The following is a 19,996-nucleotide window of genomic DNA, read 5'->3' on the forward strand; positions in this document are numbered from 1 at the left end:
GGGAGTCTTCAAATTAAGATCGATCATTTCTTCCAGAACAGCTACACCAGAAGGACCCACCCCATGGCCAGGGTCTACCAGGCCCCCTGTCCTCCACCATTCTCACCATAAACATTTCTCCTTCTACTTTCCTTCCCTTTGTTTGTTACCACCCTGTTTCCTCTCCCTTTCCTGACGGTGCCCCCACCTCCAACCTTCTCCTTTTTTTGTCTCCTCTGGCTTTGCCTTAGTCCAGCCAATGGTCTCACCAGATTCCAAACAGAGGCACCAGGGGCTTCTCAACCCTTGAGTGAGATGCTGTTGAACGCAGAGGCAGCCAGACGGATGAGATGACCTCAGAAGGTGCCTTCCACCAAGAGTCTAGCTCCCAAATCCCAGAAACCTGGGATTTCTAGAAAACTGATCACACCAATGCTAGGAGCATTGCTGAGGAGCCATGGAGAACTAGTGGTCCTTGACATTACTAAATCCAGAAGGTGTGAAGTGCCTGCGCCCCCCAATTCCTCCAACGAGCCGTTCTCCTCACCTTGTAGGATGGGGTCTCCGTGCCTGGGTTCTCGGCCTGCACAACAATGTAGGCATGTAAGAAGTTGGAGGCAATCATATCTGGGACAAATGGTGTATTTTCTTCTTGGAAGATGATGGCCACAATGTCATTCCCAATGTGTCTCTTTCTCTGGAGCTAAACAAAAAGGGGTCCGTTGTTGTAAGCCAGCTAGGAACATCCTGAAAACAGACTAGATCTATACAGGAAATTCCTCATTATTCTATCTTTATACAGAAACCCTGAAAATGAGACCTAGCTCTCCAGGGGAGCATTTTCCTTTTTTTCAATCTTCAGAAGCCACCAAAAAGAAAAAATGGGGAAGACGCCTAAGATGTTAGGTAGAGGCTAGCGAGCACGTTACTGAGCTCGACAGCATGCAGAGCCCTGACGTAGGGCTCGGGGAGAAGAGTTAAAAGGTGAGGAGCGGGTTTTGCCCTGGTAAAGCCTGTAATGGATCCGGAAGGGACACAAAGGTGGTGAAGCCATCTGAGAATAGTAACAAAGGCACCAGCCAGCACGTGCTACATCAGCTGCCACACACAAAGCGTCTGGCACTCTGGGGGCAGAAAGGAGGGCAAAATCAGAGGCCTGGTGCTAACCCGAGAAGGCTTCCTGGAAGAGGAGGTAGAGATGGGGGAGGGAGGGGGCAGCGCTTGATGGAAATGTGGATGAGCAGGGATGAGCGGGCAGATCATTCTATACCAGAGGGAAGGAGAGCCATGCTTAGAGAAAGAGGGGACCTGGCTTGGCAGAGGTCACGGGAGAGAAATCCAAGCCTGATTCAGTGTCCCAAATGGGGCCAGGTCCTTCCACAGGTGCTCTCAATCACCGAGCACCTAATGTGCATCAGGAACCATGCTGTGGTGCTCACATGCATGACTTCAACTACTGGGGCCATGGAGGCCTGGCGAGGTGCTTACCTATGCATTTGTTCCTTTATTAAGCACCTAAGGCATGCAGACCCTGCGTTTCACACTGACTTTCTTTATTTACGGAGCACTGCTATAGACTGAGCCCCATGCTGGGCACTTTTACACAAATTGTCTCACTTATCCCACCCACCTCCTCCCATTTCTTGGGAGCAGAAAATTAATATTTATTCAGTCCTTGCAGAGAGCCAAGCTCTGTGTATGTCCCCCTGAATATGGGGGAGACTGAAAGAGAGCCCCAGGCTGGGGCAGGGGGCAAGGAGGCCATGAAGGAACAGAGAAACAAAGGTGGAGAGAAAACCTACTTTGGATTCAAAAGGAATCCTGTTCCCATTTGTTTCTGGAACATTCAGTGGTTATTTTAGAGCCAAATCACAGTCTCATTTGCCAATTTCCTTTTTCCCTAAGAAGCCAGGCACTATGTTTACAGTATTACATCTGTGCTCCCTCCTCAGTTCCCTGCTCAGAGAGGAATGGGTCAGAATCTGGGGAAGAGCCTACCTTCCTTTCTGAGTTTCCTAGAGACTGAAAAGGCACAAAGAGTGGGAGGGGGCAGATGGCACAACAGCCAGGCCCCAGCTGCTGATTTCAGGGCTCACTGAGAAAAGAGCCGGGCCACCCTGGGGACACGCCACTCTCAGAAGCAGCAAATGAGAGGGAGGGCAGGAAAACGCTGGATGCAGAGGTCTCATCCAGGTTCCCTGGTTGAGGTGAAGGCCAAACTCCTGCCCACGAGCAGGTGCAGCAAGGATGAGGCCATGAGACTAGAAAGGTTGAGAGGTGGGGGGGGGGGGGGGGTAAAAGCAATGACCACCATGGCTGGGGGGGAGCTGCCATGCCACCCATCACTGGGGCAGGAAGGAGGGCAATGGTCAGGAAGGAAGCCTGCCACAAGCCAGATACCGTACTGAGCCCTACCTTCAGAACCTTCTGTGATGCCCACAACAAGCCCCTGACTTAGGTGGTGGTGTCTGTTTTACAGCTGAGGAACATGAGGCCACAAGGTTCACCAGCTTGCCCGGAGCCAGGTATCCCCACGTGGCAGAGCTGGTATCAAGCTGCTACTTGCAAATGCCAACACATCCTCCTCACCACCACCCACCATGAGCAGGGCACTTGGACTCTGCTCCCAGCTCTGCCCCTAGTCAACTAGGACACAGTCTTCTAACCACGCTGAGCTGCAGGTTCCCCACCGGGCAGAGCAGAACAACCGGGAGCCCTGTCCTGACTCCCACACAGGGGCTGACGTGCTGCCTGGGTGGGTTAGTGTGATGGAACAGACTGGCCTCCGGATTATGAAAGTGGGGAGGGGGTCCCAGCCCCTCAAGTACCCAAGACCAGAAGCAGGCTTTCACCTCACATGCCCCATGCTCCCAACGCCTTCCCGAACCAGGTTACCTGCTGGGCATCTCCCTCGGTAAATGGCAGCTTTGTGGAGACGTGAAACATGATCTCCCTGTCTCGGAATATCGTGTACACGGATTCCACCCCTGTTTGTCCATGGGTCACATCCAGGCCTCCACGGAAACTGTCAGTAAAACAGGGCAAGAGCAGGGAGGGAGAGAGTGTGAGGAGAAGTAGGCTACGTGGTGCTTTCCCTGAGGCTACGGGGGCAGGAGAAGGAATGAGAAGACACGCGAGAGTGGGGGCACAGAGAGAATTATGTGCACAGCGCAGGTAGGTCCATGCTCCTGAGCACACGAGCCCCGGAGTTCTACCCATAAGCCTGTTATTTAAAAGACACAGGAAGAACATCCATACGGTCAGTGGGAAGGGAGGTCACCCATCCGCAGTCCCAGACAAACGTCATCCGAGGTGCCAGTGGCCCCCACGGCTGAGCATAAGCCTTTCCTCTCTGCAAGGCCATGTCCAGATCCTCAGCGCAGAGCCAGGGCAAGCAGCCATCCTGTGGGGAGCATCCAGAATCAGCCTGAAGAGTCTGGATTTCCACCTAGCCAGTCCCTCGTGTGGAGACCCAGCCACAGCAGCACCCAACCTAGCGGCATCCAAGGAGCCCCTCTCCGGGTATCTCCTCAAAGGCAGGAAAGGAAAGTACTAAGACACTGGGTGGGCTTCCGGGAGCCGCCCCTTCTTCCTTTATAGACATGTGGCTCCCGGCCGTGGATCACATTCTTCAGCAAGGGGAGAAGGATGCAGGTCCTTTAAGAAAATGAAATAAAGCAGACCCTGGACATCAGCCCCACAAGCGCTGTAACACAAACCAGAAAACGTGCCCCGCCCGGCATGGCAGGAAGCTCACCAGCCCAGGAGCCAGGCGCTCCGGGTTCTGCCGCTGCTTCTGCCACTAAATCAGCGCGTGACCTCGGGCACATCACTTCACTTGTCTTAATCTGCCTCGGTTTCCTTCCTCTATACGATAAAGGGCTAGAAGTCCCTGATCACTGGGGTTCTTCCTGGTTTGAAGAGCCTTTATTTCACCTATTCTAAGGCACACCTTTTTTCATAGTTTAACATCTCTGAAATCAGGATGCATCTTACGTTGAAGGCATCTCGGAGTCAATGGAAGGTGGCACAAGAAGAGCAAGAACTCGAAGACTCCCCGTGCTGACTCCACGTGGGGCACCAGCCTAGCTGTTTCACGTGCACGACAACCTGGCGGCGTCAGCACTATCTTTACCCCCCTTTTACAGATGAGGAAACTGAGGCTTTCAGGGAGTAAGTCACTTGTTCAAAGACACAGAGCCAGTAAGTGGTGGAAGTGGGACTTTTAGCCATGTGTGACTGACTCCAGGCGGCCGTGATGACCTTGGAGGGGGAGGCAGACAGAAGAGGGGTGGGATGGGGGGAGAAGAAGAGGAGAAGAGAAGGGAGCGGAGGAAGAAAGTAATTACTGAACACCCACTACACACCAGACCCAGAGCTGGGCACTTGTGCACCTGATAGGAGATTCTGTTAATTTGGCTACTGAAGCAGGGGGTCCTTGGGGCTCAGCTGTGTGCCAGCCAAAAAGCACGGAACAGGCTGGCCAGGCCGGAAGGCCCTGCTCAAATGCTCCTTTGTCAAGGGAAATCAGGGACCAGAGTCTTCCAAGCAATAGCCCCAAAATCCTTTCTTTCCACTTAGAGAACCAGAGACTACTACATAGGTTCCTTCCAGGGAGATTACTGTATTTCCACCAACTCTTAATTATCCATTCTTTTTGTGTGTTATCTGAAATGGGCCACTTCCCCCAAAACTGCACAGGGCCCTCTTTCCTGAAGGCCCGGCAGGTGAGTGACAGAGAAGGTGGATTCATTTCACTCTTGGTCTGAGCAGTTTCATCATGCATCAGAAGGCCAATGTCGGTGCCGTTCAGATAATGTGCCATTCTGGATTATCCCCCACGTCACCCGTTTCCTCAGGAATGCAGATCACTTGCTGAAAAATGATCCCATGTTTCTTGTGTGTGTTTTTACCTCTCACATACCCCCTGAGACTCAGCTGTTGCCCCTCTCCCTTACTCTAGGCTTTCATCAATGGGGCCGGAGCCATCCGTTGGCTGAAACTTACCCTTTGAAATCCTGCAGTGTGATCGTGTCCCCCAAAAGATCCAAGAATTCCTTGAAAGCTGGGCTCTCCTCATTGTTCCCAAATAGCTCCTCCTCCAGGGTCTGAAAGAGAAACAGAATCAGGGTTAAGAGTCAGAAAAGCATTCTTGATACCAAGGGAAGGAATGTGGTTGTCCAGCTACCTGGTCCTTTTCTTCCTTTCTCCCTAACCCCCAACACATTTGCCAGCCAGTGGTTCTGCTTGACTGGAGGAAGGACAAATAGCTCACTCAGCAGAGCCGGAACTTCGGGGCTGGTTAATGAGGACTTGCTATCTCAACAAAGGCTGCCGGTCAGTACAAAATGCAAAGCTGAAGCAAAGAGTTCTTAGACTTGATACCAAAAACCATTCCATAAATGAAAAATTAATAGTTGGACTTCTGACCACAATAGCCAAACTGCGGAAAGAGCCAAGATGTCCATCGACAGATGAATGGATAAAGAAGAGGTGGTATATATATACAATGGAATATTATGCAGCCATCAAAAGTAATGAGATCTTGCCATTTGCAACGACATGGATGGAACTGGAGGGTATTCTGTTGAGTGAAATAAGTCAAACAGAGAAAGACATGTATCATATGATCTCACTGATATGAGGAACTCTTAATTGTAGGAAACAAACTGAGGGTTGCTGGAGTGGGGGGTGGGGTGGGAGGGATGGGGTGACTGGGTGATAGACACTGGGGAGGGTATGTGCTCTGGTAAGCGCTGTGAATTGTGCAAGACTGTTGAATCTCAGATCTGTACCTCTGAAACAAATAATGCAATATATGTTAAGAAAAAAAAAAGAAGAAGAAGGTAGCGGGAGGGGAAGAATGAAGCAGGGGATATTGGAGGGGTAGACGAACCATGAGAGACGATGGACTCTGAAAAACAAGCAGGGTTCTAGAGGGGAGGGGGGTGGGAGGATGGTTTAGCCTGGTGGTGGGTATTGAGGAGGGCACATTCTGCATGGAGCACTGGGTGTTATGCACAAACAATGAATCATGGAACACTTCATCTGAAACTAATGATGTAATGTATGGGGATTAACATAAGAATAAAAAAAAAGAAAACAAACAAACAAAAAAAATAGTTGGACTTCTGACAAAGGACTAGTATCTAGAATATATAAAGAACTCTCAGAACTCAGTAGTAACCAAAATCATAATGAGATACCACTTCACACCCCCTGGGTGGCTATAATCAAAAAGAAAGATAAGAACTGATGGTGAGCGGGCACCTGGGTGGCTCAGTCAGTTGAGCGGCAGACTCCAGATTTCAGCTCAGGTCATGATCTCAGGGTCCTGGGATCGAGCCCCGTTGTCAGGCTCCAAGCTCAGTGGGGAGTTTGCTTGAGGATTTTTCTCCCTCTCCCTCTGCCCCTCCCCCCACTTGCGTGCTCACTCTCTCTCTCTCTAAAAAAAAAATACATCTTTAAAAAAAAAGAACTGATGGTGAAGATACAGAAAAGTCAGAAGCCTTATACACTGCTGGTGGGAATATAAAACGGTGCTGTCTCTTTGGAAAACAATCTGGCAGTTCTTCAAAGGGCTAAGCATAGAGTTACCATATGGCCCAGTAATTCTACTCCTAAGAATATATCCAAGAAAAATGAAAACATAAATCCACACAAAAACTTGCACATGAATGTTAAAAGCAGCATTATTCATAACAGCCCAAAAGTGGAAATAACCAGAATGTCCATCAACTGACAAATAGATAAACGAAATGTGGTATGTCCATACAATATATAATTCTGCCATCAAAGGAATGCACGACTGACGCATGCTACAACATGGATGAAACTTGAAAACATGTTAAGCAAAAGCACATAAAAGACCACATATTATGATTCCATTTATGTGAAGTGTCCAGAACAGCCAAATCCATAGAGACAGAAAGTCGATTTTTGATGATGGGAACTGGAGAGAATGGTGATGGAGTGACTGCTAATGGGTATGGGGTTTCTTTGGGGGTTGATAAAAATTTTCTGGAGTTAGATAGTGGTGATGGTTTTACAACTCTGTGAATATACTACAAACCACTGAATCATACACTTTATTGAGATCTAATTCTCAAACCGTTGTGAATCATATTAAATGTGAGTTACACCTCAATAAAGCTGTTATAAAAAGTTTTTGAACAGTAAAAAAAAAAATCCAATTAGAAAATGGTCAAAAGAGGGGCACCTAGCTGGCTGAGTCGGAGCATGCGACTCTTGATGTCAGGGTTGTGAGTTCAAGCCCCACGTTGGGTGTAGAGATTACTTAAAAATACAATCTTAAAAAGAAAAGAAAAAGAAATGGTTAAAAGACATGAACAGCCATTTCACCCAAAGATATATATATATCTGTATACAGATGGCAAATAAGCACATGAAAAGATGTTCAACACCATTAGCCACCATTAGAAAAATATAAATTAAAACCATAATGAGACATCACTACACATCTATCAGAATGGCTAAAATTAGAAAATAGTAACAACACCAAATGCTGGTGAGGATGTAGAGGAAATGGATTATGCATACATTCCTGGTAGGAATGCAAAATGGAACAATCACTCCAGAAAACAGTTCAGCAGCTTCTTACAAAACTAAACATGTAATTACCATAAACCCAGCATATGCTCCTCAGCATTTGCCCCAGAGAAATGAAAACTTACGTTCACCCAAAAACCTATATACAAATGTTCATAGCAACTTTATTCATAATAGCCTCAAACTGTAAACCACCCAGATATCCCTCAAAGGGTGACTAGTTAAACAGACCATAGTATATTTATACCATGGAATGCTATGCAGCCATGAAAAAGAAATGAACCCTACTGATACACTTAAGAACTTGGATGAATCTCCCTGAATGGGAAAAAGAGCCAATATCCAAAGGTTATATATAGTGTATGATTCCACTTATGTAACATTTTTGAAATGACAAAGCTTTAGAAAGTGGAGAATACATTAGTGGTTGCCAGGGCTCAGGGACTAGAGGTGGGAAGGGATGATGGAGGCAAGAGGGAGGTGAGCATGCTTATGAAAGGGCCACACAAGGGATCCTTGTGTTGCTGGACTTCTTCTGTATCTTGACTGTGAAGGCTACACATATAATAAAATTATATACTACGAAACACACACACACACACACCGATGGTCACATGCAAAACTAGGGAAGTCTGAACAAGATTTGAGGATTGTATCACTGTCAATATCCTGGCTGTAATTTTGCACTATAGTTTTATAAGACATTACCTTTGGGGAAAACTGGGTAAAGGGTACAAAGAGCTCTCTGTATTATTTCCTGTAACTGCATGCCAATCTACAAATATCTAGAAATTAAAAGTTTAATAATTTTTTAAAAAGTAGAAAGCAAAGCTGAAAACAGTAGTAAGCTCTGCACTTGTGACAGGCTTCAAACAGTGCGTGGCCCTGCCTGATCAGCAGGCTCTGCGCACCGTGGCAGGATCGGCAAACAGCCGATGACTCTGCAAACATCCACAGACGGCAATTAACAGCTGCAGATGACACAGGAAACTCCAGTATGCACAATCGCTTCAAGAAGAAAGCCTCTAATAGGTGACTCTTTAATATCTCCTTTACACTTGCTTTATTACAAAAAAGAGCAGATCCCACGTTCTATGCCTTCAACAGGCAACAGAATCTAGCTAGATTTCAATAACTTTACTCTTTTTTTATAGTACTTCTGTTTAGAATTACCTTCATTTCATGCAAGGGATACTGATTTTCTAATTAGAGTAGTGATACAAAATTCCCTTTAAACAATGGACTTAAGGTGAAAAAAAAACTTAAGGAAAATGTTAGGTAGTTAATACTATAGGTGTGACAAAAAGTGTAACAGAGGCAAACAGTAGAAAATATGATCTTGGATGTCATTTGTGAATGTCTGAAGTTTGGGAAACACAGCCCTCTAAGAGGGGTCAGCAAACTATGGCCCAAGGGCCACATCCAGCCTGCTGCTTTATAAATAAAGTTTTATTGGAACAGGGCCAGGGCAATTCATTTAGTTTTGTCTATGGCTGCTTTTGCACTACAAAGGCAGGGTGGGGTAGTTCCAGAGAGACAGTATGGCGCATGAAATCTAAAATATTAACTATCCAGCCATTCACAGAAAGTGTGCTGAGTCCTGATGTATACAGAGCATGCTACAAAGGCATCACAACCCTGACCCAGCATGCTGTTTACCCCAGGTCATGAGGCCGGAGTGTGGGAGAACAGCTGCTTCTGGGTAACAGACAGCTTCTCCTGGGAAAGCAATCCAGCTCGCTCGCTTGCTTGCTTGCTTGCTTGCTTCCTTGCTTATTTATTTATTTATTATTTATTTATTTATTTTAAGTTTTATTTATTTGACAGAGGGAGAGACAGCGAGAGAGGGAACACAAGCAGGGGGAGTGGGAGAGGGAGAAGCAGGCTTCCCGCCGAGCAGGGAGCCCGATGCGGGGCTCGATCCCAGGACCCTGGGACCATGACCTGAGCCGAAGGCAGACGCTTAATGACTGAGCCACCTCGGCATGTGTAACGAGGTGCCCCAGCAATCCAGCTTATTCACTGGGGTGTGCAGCTCTCTCTAGGATTTACACCCAGCCTGGGACTAGCATAATCTTTATTTTTACACTGTCCATGAGTTTGACCATGCACTCAGGGAGGGGGTCTTAGTCATCACTGTGCTTGACAAACAGGAGAATTAGATGGGATTTATTTATATCCTAAGGACAACATAGAGCTTTCATGCAATAAATGTTCATACTAACTGCCCCACGGATATAGGTCTGCAAAACAGTAACTTTTTAAAAAGTTTTTTAAAAAAGACTTTTATCTCCCTGTGTACCTCCACTGTGGCTCAGCAACATCAGGTAAATAAACAAAACACAGACTCCTCTCAGAAGTGGATGGTTAATGTTCAGTAATTATAATTTTGCTGGAACACTGGATTGTAATCACCTTATGAGATCTGCGATGGTAAATTTCACAAGCAAAAACTTTAATTAGGGGGTTATATTACCAGAGCTGTACAAAATAAATATGCAATATGTAAAAATAATTAGAGCAGCTACCTGAATAATCTCGCTTCAATTATAAGATTCATCTGTGTTGGCCTCTCAGCTCCTAAACTCTTCAATTAGAATGTTTTTAAGCAAACACATGTCTCTTGTGGTCTAATATCTTCAGACAAGGAAGTCAGCTATCATCTAGCCAAGAAACACACCATCACACACACAAAAAACCCCCACAGATAATATTGAAAGATACTATCGACCCTACCATAAAAGCATCAAAACTTTGATCCATTAATTCACACAGGAAAAAGTTATTGAGTGTATCTCCATAAAATCACCACGCTAGGCTCTTGGATGATACCAAGATGAAATTGGTGTGGAACCTTCTAGGTGAGGAAACATGGGTGTGTTCAGCAGACCACTTCTCAGGATGCTAATACATGTCCGTGGTAGGGAAGATGGGAAGTTTGTGGTCAAGTAAGTATGGGAAACACTGAGTGCAACAAAACTATGTGAGCTCTTTACCTTGGGGGTTCTTAGACCCTTTAAAATATTCCCACACACTGCCCCCACCCCCACGAGTCATTTGTTCACAGAGTACCCACCAGGCTAGCGTCTCATGGAACACACTTTGAGAAACATTATTCTGACCAACTAATCCCAAAGCAGCATATGAGTGTTACAAGAAACAGAGGAGGGTGAGCAGAACTGCTGGTAAATTTTTTTAACAACCAGGTTTCCAAAGAGGGAAAACAGAAGCCCTGGTTTGCACATTTCCATGGTGTAAATACTTCCGCCATGGCTGATTTCAAGCAACCAGCATGACATCACGGAACACAGAGCTGGGAAGAAATGCACGCAATACTCTAGCAATCTAAGGAAGTTCAGGGAGAAAAAGCTAATTCCCCTTTGGGAGAAGAGCAGGCAAGGAGAAAGCAGCTTGTGCTAATCCATTCCCTTGACCCAGTCTGACTTTTCTGGTGACAACAGCCCAGAGTTCAGTATAAGCTGAGGTAGCCAGGAAGAATTAGAAGTTGCTGTCTGAAAAACAACATTGCTGTTAAAGGATCTGCAGGCCTTCTTGTGAGGAGTACTCAGCCCACCTTGAAGATTCTGTCACCTCCAGCCTAATTCATCCGTGAAATGTGACTGCTGTGTTCGGCATCTGTAAGAGCCTAGCGTAGGGCTCCCGTGCGTGGGGGAGGCCAAGAGGGAGCCCCCAGAGCGAAACCACAGGGTAGAGTGACCAGTATGGATCTGTGGTGCTTACCTGCCTGGCTTTTTGATAAATGACCCCAAATTTGAATGTGTTGTTGACATCGTGCTCATCATAGGACACAATCATTTGGGAGGCCTGGAAAAATGTAGAAAGAAAAAAATCAGATTGTTGATTAACTTAGAGACAAGTGAGGAAGCAAATGGAAGGGAAAGCACCCATTCTGGCGGAGAATATGCCCCCCTGGTGTGAGACCTCCACGTATGTGCAGCGAGGCAAAGGAGAAACCAGAGGTCTCAGCTAGTTCCCAGACCTGGGCTCCCCCATGGTGGCCACACCTCTGGATCACCATTCCATTCCCATCCAGATGTGCCAGCCAAGGCCTGGGCACACAGGGACTTACCCAGTGCTTTACCTGTGGTGTAAAAAGTAAAGGACCCTGAAACTGGCCAGCAAGGATGACACTGGCTCTAATTACACCTCTGATCAGCAGTACGATTTGGAGCAAGGCACAGCTCGTGCCCAGACTCCAATCCCCCTTTATCCATGAAGTGAAGGTCTCTAAGGAGGAACATACAATATGCAAGGGCCGGGGTGGGGGGGTAGAGAAGAACCCTGACCACTGCTTCTGTTTAGTTTTCTATTGTGCCTCAGTGTTGGTGTCCAGGGCTCAGAAACACTAAAGTCTGTATCTTGAATCCACTGCTTCTACCTGGATAGCTTCGAGTGAACTACTTTACTTCTCTGGGTCTCAGTTTTCTCATCCATTAAATGGAGATGTGTGGTTGTGAAGATTCAGTAAGACCAGGCACATAAAATGCTGAGAACAGAGCAGGTATCACCATCCTCATCCTCATCATCTACAGAACCCTCCAGAAAGATCAGAGCTAAACCAGCTTGTTAGGAAAGAGGAGACTTAGGCATTATTGGGATAGTCTCTACAGTAAAAAGGAGGGATCTGACCATGTGTTACACAACAGGAAGAACAAACTGTCTGGTCGGAATATGCAACCCAAGTGAGGCTCTCCGCTGCCCAAGGAAATCAGCACTTCTCAGCTCCCCGGGAATAGCACGGCTGCCCAACCCCAGAGGGAGACCCCACGCCCACATGCAATGGTCAAAAGTGCAGAGAAACTGTCCTGCCAGGGAAGAGGCATCCGGCCACAGAGACCCTCCACAGAAGGTTCTAGACTCTGAATTCTAAGCACACATGCCTCAGCCAGATTAACACCCCAGCTGGACTAAGCAGTCCTTCAAACATAGAAAACATGAAAATACAGCTGCTCTTCCATTATTACCAGAGCCGGAGGGTTTCCAAGTCACAGAAAGAACTGTGCAAATGAGTGTCACCAGCTTCTCTCAGTGGACAGGATTTGACGACAAAATTTGCCAAACTTGTAGTTAAGTAAGGCCTTTATGACAGGGTTTTAATGTTTGGTTAAACCTCACTAATTCAGCTTTAATTATAAAGGGAAGGGAGGTCTGAATGAAAGAAAATGCTCCATGGTGGGCAGCTTATTACTGGGGAGAGCCTACAGATGCTCAGAGGGTGTCTGAGACAGGGGGCTCTGGCACATTCCTTGTGCAGGCGAGGACCCTGCCATTAGCTCGGCCACGGCACAGGAAGAACGGTGTCGAGCACAATCATGAACGTTCAAGCCACTGGTTCCAGGGGGTTCTGGATGTCTCGGCCAGGACAGGGCCTCTCTTCCCCAGCAGACGTCGCACCTCGCCGTCCCTTGCTACCAGCAGTGGGGCACAGTGGGGCGCAGTGGGGCACAGGGGGCAGACTGGGCCAGCCCCAGGAGCCTCCGCGGCCACCGTGTCGGCACGCGGTGTGGGCTCAGAAGCACAGCAGGCTTCCGCTTCTGGCTCCCCGGACCCTGCAGGCTCATGAAGACGCAGTCTGCGCCCTGGCTCTCTTCCTGAGGCCAATTTAGAGCAATTCGCTGTCGTGAGTGATTGAAGTCCTGTCATGCCACAACTGTTCTTGAGTGGGCTTGCTGGCTTGCTTTGTTATTACTGCTCCTCTGCCCACCCGCACTCCCACAGTGGGGGTCAAGTCCAGGCCAATCCTGAGGAAACCGACAAGAGAACCAGCCTGTTTATTAACTAGGGCTGTGCAGGGGCTTGTACGGGCTCAGCGCTGCAGTAACACGGGCAGGCGGGAGCCACGATCTGGCCTTTGATTTCTTAGTGGGGTTCTGCCCCCCTTACACCTCCATGATGGCAGACCGGATCTGCGCTAACCTCTAGCTATAGGGTAGACTCACTCCCCACCCCAGATGGGTCTCAGGGAAGTACGACCAGAGTAGGGGGGAGAGGTCACAACACTGCAGCCCCTCTACCACCTCTACAACAGATGCAGAACTGTTTAGGTGGGTCTCTCCCCAGGCATGGCCAAGGACAGGTTCCCAGGGGACCCATTTGCACAGGGGCGAGCTGGGAGAGGGGGAGACATGGAGGTCTCAAAACCCCACCAAGATGCACAGGACATTCCACAGAGCCACAGGCATGCAAATCTGTGCCAAGTGACAGAGCCCTGGGTAAGGGGAGAAGGTGAAGGTCCTCACCTTGGGGTACAGGACAGGGTTGAATTTCAGCCCCACAGCGTCATCACAGAAAGCCTAAGCAAGAAGAAAGAGACACACAGTTCAGGGGTCATTTCCACTGAAAACATCTGGGCTGTTCTGCCCACCAGGAGAAAGAGTATGGGAGGGCAGGCCCTGTGGGGTCAGAAGGCCTGGGGCTGAACCCTGGCTCTGCCACTCACTAACAAGTGGCCAGGAAAGCCAACTCACCTTCCCGGGGCTTCCTGATAAAGTGAGGCCACAGAAGGCATTCGGCACAATCCTGCTTGGCATGTGGGTCCGAACCAACTGACCATCCTTCTCACCCCACTGGACTCAGTTCTCAAGTTCCCAGTATCCCAGAGCAGAGACACGGGTCCCTCCACCAGCTGACGGACAGCTCCTTACTCAAAGGGGTCCTCTGTCTGGACCAACAGCCCGGCCATCCTCCAGCCCATCTCTCCTCTGCTGTGAAGGCTCCCTGGCCACCCCATCCCTTCCTCCTCTCAAGTCCTACAGCACTCTCCATAGCCAGCCCTTTCTTTCCATTTCTCTGGTCCCCTAAACCAGCTATGAGCCTGGGGGCAGAGGCCATCAGCAGCCTCAGCTGTGAGGATGAGATGGGGAAGTTGCAGGGAAGACGAGGGCATCTGCCAATAGCCCTCCTCCACCCCATCTACACCGTCAAGGGCCAAGGAGTACGGTGGCCTTCCCCTCTCCAAGGGCAGAGCCCTCTCAGGACAAGCCTGTACCCTCCCCGTCCCAGCCCTGGGCTAAAAGAGGAAGCTAGCTTCTCACAAAGGCTGGTTGTTACCTTTGCAATCTGAGGGACGCTGGGCAACTTGCTCAGTCCGGCCAAGGGGATCCTCTCGTGAACTGTCTTCACTTTGGACCTGCACACGTGAATGAGGGTGAGAAAAGGAGTCCATTAGGAAAGGGGCTGAGATCATGCCAGACCACAAGGCACACTCGCTTTCTCCCCGGGTCAGATCTGCCGCGTTTCACCCAACCCGTGAGTGGGGCGTCACACTCAAATGGTGGGAAAATGGAATCTTGTCCTTATCCTGGAGGATACAGAGGTCTGGTAGAGCCTCTGCAACTGAGATATGGGACGTGCAGAGAGTCACCTTCAAGTTCACCATGAATTTTTGGGTTGCTGTGGGGATTTTTTTGTGTTCTCCCAAAGAACCGGGCACATCTTCTGGATAGATGTGTGTTCTCACATGCAATTAAGCATTTATGAAAAGAAAATCTAATACTTGAAAATCTGGATTTAGTCAAAATATAAATGGGATGAAAGTTGCTTTATAAAGGGATTCACCGTAAGACTCTAAATTTAGCCTGTTCCCCTGATTCATTTAGCACATTATGAAAGTGTTGAATTTTACTGAATGCTTTCCTGCATCTGCTGGGATAGTCATATGGTTTTTAATCTGTTAACCTGGTAGATTACATTTCTGTTGAGCCATCTTTCCGTTCCATGGGGTAAAACTCGCTTGCTTATGATGTATTATTTTTTCATATCCTGCTGACTTTAATTTGTTAATATTTTATTGAGAGTTTCACATCAATAGTGACACTGGCTTTTTTTTTTTTTCTTGTACTTCTCTTGTCAGGTTTTGATATCAAGGTGTTATCCCAGCCTCAAAATTGCTGGGTAGCTTCTGAACCTCTGAATTAGTCTGTATACCCCACAGGGATTTACTGTTCCTTAAAGGTTTGCTAAAACTCATCTGTGAAATCTCTGGGCTTGCTTTTTCGTGGGGGAAGGATACCTTTGGCTACCAATTCAGTTTATTTAACAGTGAATATTTAGGTTTTCTACTGCTTCTTGAGTTAGTTCAGTAATTTATGTTTTTCTATATAATTATCCAATAGTGCACTGATATAGAATGGGTTTTGGTATTCTCTTAGGAGTTAATCTGCACTTATAATCACACCCCTCCCATCACTGTCATAACATGATCTGTTTGTATCTTTTCTCTGTTATGCATAATCAGTCCTTGATGGGGGTGTTCCTATTTTATTAATCTTTCCAAAAAGACAACTTTTGGTTTTGTCGTCTCCATTCTTTTTTATTGTTGCTTTCTACTTCACTAGCCTTGTTGTCTTTTTTATTTCCTTCTTTTCTATTTCCTTTGGGTTTTTTTCTATTGTTCTTTTTCCAATTTCTTGACCTGCATGCTTACACAGTTAATCTTTCTTCTTTTTTACACATGCATTTAAAACTATAAATCTTGGGGGCGCCTGGGTGGCTCAGTTGGTTGAGCGACTGCCTTCGGCTCAGGTCATGATCCTGGAGTCCCTGGATCGAGTCCTGCATCGGGCTCCCTGCTCAGCGGGGAGCCTGCTTCTCCCTCTGACCCTCCCCCCTCTCATGTGCTCTCTCTCTCTCATTCTCTCTGTCTCAAATAAATAAATAAAATCTTTTAAAAAAATAAAATAAAAAATAAAACTATACATCTGTCTCTCTAAGTACCACTTGAACTGCATCCCACACATTGATAGGTAGTATTTTCACTGTCATTCAGTTCTAAATATTTTGTCAGTTCTTCTGTGATTTCCTCTTTAGTCCATGAGTTATTTAAAGGGTCTCCTTCTTTTTTTTACTTTCTAAATGTATGATCTCTTCCTTCAGTAACTGTTAATTTCTCACTTAATTTTCCCAAGTTCAAAGAACATAATCTGTATGCTAATTATTTTAGATCTGTTAACTTACTACACAGACTTTTTTCATGTACTATGTGGGCTTAAAAACAATGTATTTTTGTTTTGTTTTGTGAGTTCAGGAATGTATGTTACAAGATCAGATTTGTTAACTGTATTGTTCAAATCTTCTACATATTTACAATTGTCTGCTTGTTCAATCGGCATCTGAAAGATGTTGCTAAAATCTCCCAATATAACTGAGAATTTGTCTATTATATTCCTATCTGTTTTGGTCTTTTTAAATTCAAGACTGTATTACTAAGTACAATTTCATGACTGTTAGATCTTCTGAGAGGACTGTTCTCTTTATCGTCCTGTGGGCTGAGCCTTCTGTGGGTCCAGTAAAGTGCATTTTTCTCTGCCCAGGTAATGAACAGATTCAGAAACAAAAAAATTAAGAGTAAGGTGGTTACAATAGCCAAACTCTGGAAAAAGCCAAGATGTCCATCAACAGATGAATGGATAAAGAAGATGTGGTATATATATACAATGGAATATTATGCAGCCATCAAAAGGAATCAGATCTTGCCATTTGCAATGACGTGGATGGAACTGGAGCGTGTTATGCTGAGCGAAATAAGTCAATCAGAGGAAGACATGTATCATATGACCTCACTGATATGAGGAATTCTTAATCTCAGGAAACAAACTGAGGGTTGCTGGAGTGGGGGGTGGGGTGGCTGGGTGATAGACACTGGGGAGGGTATGTGCTCTGGTAAGTGATGTGAATTGTGCAAGACTGTTGAATCACAAATCTGTACCTCTGAAACAAATAATGCAATATATGTTAAGAAAAAAAAAAAGAAGAAAGCAGGAGGAGAAGAATGAAGGGGGGGAAATCGGAGGGGTAGACGAACCATGAGAGACGATGGACTCTGAAAAACAAACTGAGGGTTCTAGAGGGGAGGGGGGTGGGAGGATGGGTTAGCCTGGTAATGGGTATTGAGGAGGGCACATTCTGCATGGAGCACTGGGTGTTATGCACAAACAATGAATCATGGAACACTACATCTAAAACTAATGATGTAATGTATGGTGATTAACATAACAGTAAAATTTTTAAAAAAAAAGAGTAAGGTGGTTAAAAGGCAAAATAACCCCTTTGTTACTGATAAAGGCCACCCAGTTTAGTGTAAAGATGAAATGGGTCTTCTAACTAAACCCCAAGATTGTCCTCCAGGTAACAGGTGCTGCTGGGCAAGACGCAAGCCTCGTCTGGAGGGGTCGGCTCCAGTGGGACCTCCAGCACAGGGAAGCAGAAGGCACTGCCGAGGGTAGCCAGCTCCCAGAGGGAAAACGGAAAGACCACACACACACACACACACACAAAGGGGATATTATTCAGCGATAAAAAGAATGAAATTTTGCCATTTACAATGACACGGATGGAGCTAGAGAATATAATGCTAAGTGAAACAAGTCAAAGAAAGACAAATACCATATGATTTCACTCATATGTGGAATTCAAGAAACAAAACAATTGAGCAAAGGGAAAGAGAGAGAGAGAGAGAGAGAGACAAACCAAGAAACAGCCACTTAACTCTAGAGAACAAACTGATGGTGATCAGAAGGGAGGTCGGTGGGGGGATGGGGGAAATAGGAGATGGAGACTAAGGAGAGCACTTGTTGTGATGAGCACAGGATGATGTACACCAGAAACTAATATAACACTGTATGTTAACAATACTGGAATTAAAACAATCTTAATTTTTAAAAACAATGGTAAAGAGGAAAATAAAAGAATAAAGCTGTATTTTAGTTCAATTTCAGTCTGCTAATCTGCTATACTCATATGGTAACTTTATTTATATTTATTGTGATTACTAATGTATTTGGAATTATTTCTATTATTTTGTATTTTCTATTACTCTGCACTTTCTTTCCTTTTTAAAACTCCTCCTTTCCTGCCCTCAGTTTAAATAAAAAAAAAAACTCTCTTTATCCCTCTGCTCATTTGAGCTATGGATTGTATGTCTATAACTTCCAATCACATATTTATACATTTTCCTACAACCTCTAAACTCACTTGCTGTGTCTTTTCTGATGAGGGAAGAGGAAACAGTAACTTAGGAAACTCTTCCCTCCCCATTGTGCTTCCTACTTCTGTTGGGTTCAAGCCTCTTTTTATTTATTTTTAATTTTTTTATTTAAATGCAATTAATTAACATTAATGTATTATTGGTTTCAGAGGTACAGGCCTGTGATTCATCAGTCCTTTTTTTTTTAATTTAAAGATTTTTATTTATTTATTTGAGAGAGAGAATGAGACAGAGAGAGAGAGCATGAGAGGGGGGAGGGTCAGAGGGAGAAGCAGACTCCCTGCTGAGCAGGGAGTCCGACACGGGACTCGATTCCAGGACTCCAGGGTCATGACCTGAGCCGAAGGCAGTCGCTTAACCAACTGAGCCACCCAGGCGCCCCTCATCAGTCTTATATAACACCCAGTGCTCATTACAAAACATACCCTCCCCAATGTCCAGCACCCAGTGACCCAAACCCCCCACCCCTCTCCCCTTTGGCAACCCTCAGCTTGTTTCCTATGATTAAGAGTCTCTTATGGTTTGTCTCCCTCCCTGGTTTCATCTTGTTTCATCTTTCCCTCCCTTCCCCTATGATCCTCTGTTTTGTTTCTTAAATTCCACATATCAGTGAGATCATATGATAATTGTCTTTCTCTGATTGACTTATTTCGCTTAGTATAATACCCTCTAGTTCCATCCATGTCATTGCAAATCAAGCCTCTTTTTAAACACACAAAAATTACTTCCTTTCTCATGGTTCGTCTACCCCTCCGATTTTCCCCCCTCATTCTTCCCTTCCTACCTTTTTTTTTTTAAACATATATTGCATTATTTGTTTCAGAGGTACAGATCTGAGATTCAACAGTCTTGCACAATTCACAGCGCTCACCAGAGCACATACCCTCCCCAGTGTCTATCACCCAGCCACCCCATCCCTCCCACCCCACCCCCCACTCCAGCAACCCTCAGTTTGTTTCCTGAGATTAAGAATTCCTCATATCAACCATGAGAGACGATGGACTCTGAAAAACAAACTGAGGGTTCTAGAGGGGAGGGGGGAGGGGGGTAGGAGGATGGGTTAGCCTGGTGATGGGTATTGAGGAGGGCACATTCTGCATGGAGCACGGGGTGTTATGCACAAACAATGAATCGTGGAACACTTCATCTAAAACTAATGATGTAATGTATGGGGATTAACATAAGAATAAAAAAAAAGAATTCCTCATATCAGTGAGGTCATATGATACATGTCTTTCTCTGTTTGACTTATTTCGCTCAGCATAATACCCTCCAGTTCCATCCACATCGTTGCAAATGGCAAGATCTCATTCCTTTTGATGGCTGCATAATATTCCATTGTATATATATATCACCTCTTCTTTATCCATTCATCTGTCGATAGACATCTTGGCTCTTTCCACAGTTTGGCTATTGTGGACATTGCTGCTATAAACATCAGGG

The 19,996-nt window shown here is 46.0% G+C and overlaps 1 protein-coding gene across 2 annotated transcripts in view; it reads right to left on the minus strand.

Moving 5' to 3' along the window:
• The window catches only part of RAP1GAP2 (RAP1 GTPase activating protein 2), a 228,474-nt gene that overhangs the window by 27,370 nt on the left and 181,108 nt on the right, over positions 1–19,996 (minus strand). For both annotated transcript variants that reach the window (XM_035027528.1, XM_035027529.1), the window contains 6 exons: positions 14,620–14,698; positions 13,809–13,862; positions 11,290–11,373; positions 4,987–5,087; positions 2,875–3,004; positions 527–682 (listed from right to left, as the gene is read on the minus strand). In XM_035027528.1, the coding sequence (XP_034883419.1) occupies positions 527–682; positions 2,875–3,004; positions 4,987–5,087; positions 11,290–11,373; positions 13,809–13,862; positions 14,620–14,698 (604 nt within the window). The remainder of the gene's footprint in view (positions 1–526; positions 683–2,874; positions 3,005–4,986; positions 5,088–11,289; positions 11,374–13,808; positions 13,863–14,619; positions 14,699–19,996) is intronic.

The sequence above is a fragment of the Mirounga leonina genome, unplaced genomic scaffold (genome assembly GCF_011800145.1).
Source record: "Mirounga leonina isolate KUSES-001 unplaced genomic scaffold, KU_Mleo_1.0 Mir_200, whole genome shotgun sequence".
NCBI lineage: Eukaryota > Metazoa > Chordata > Mammalia > Carnivora > Phocidae > Mirounga > Mirounga leonina.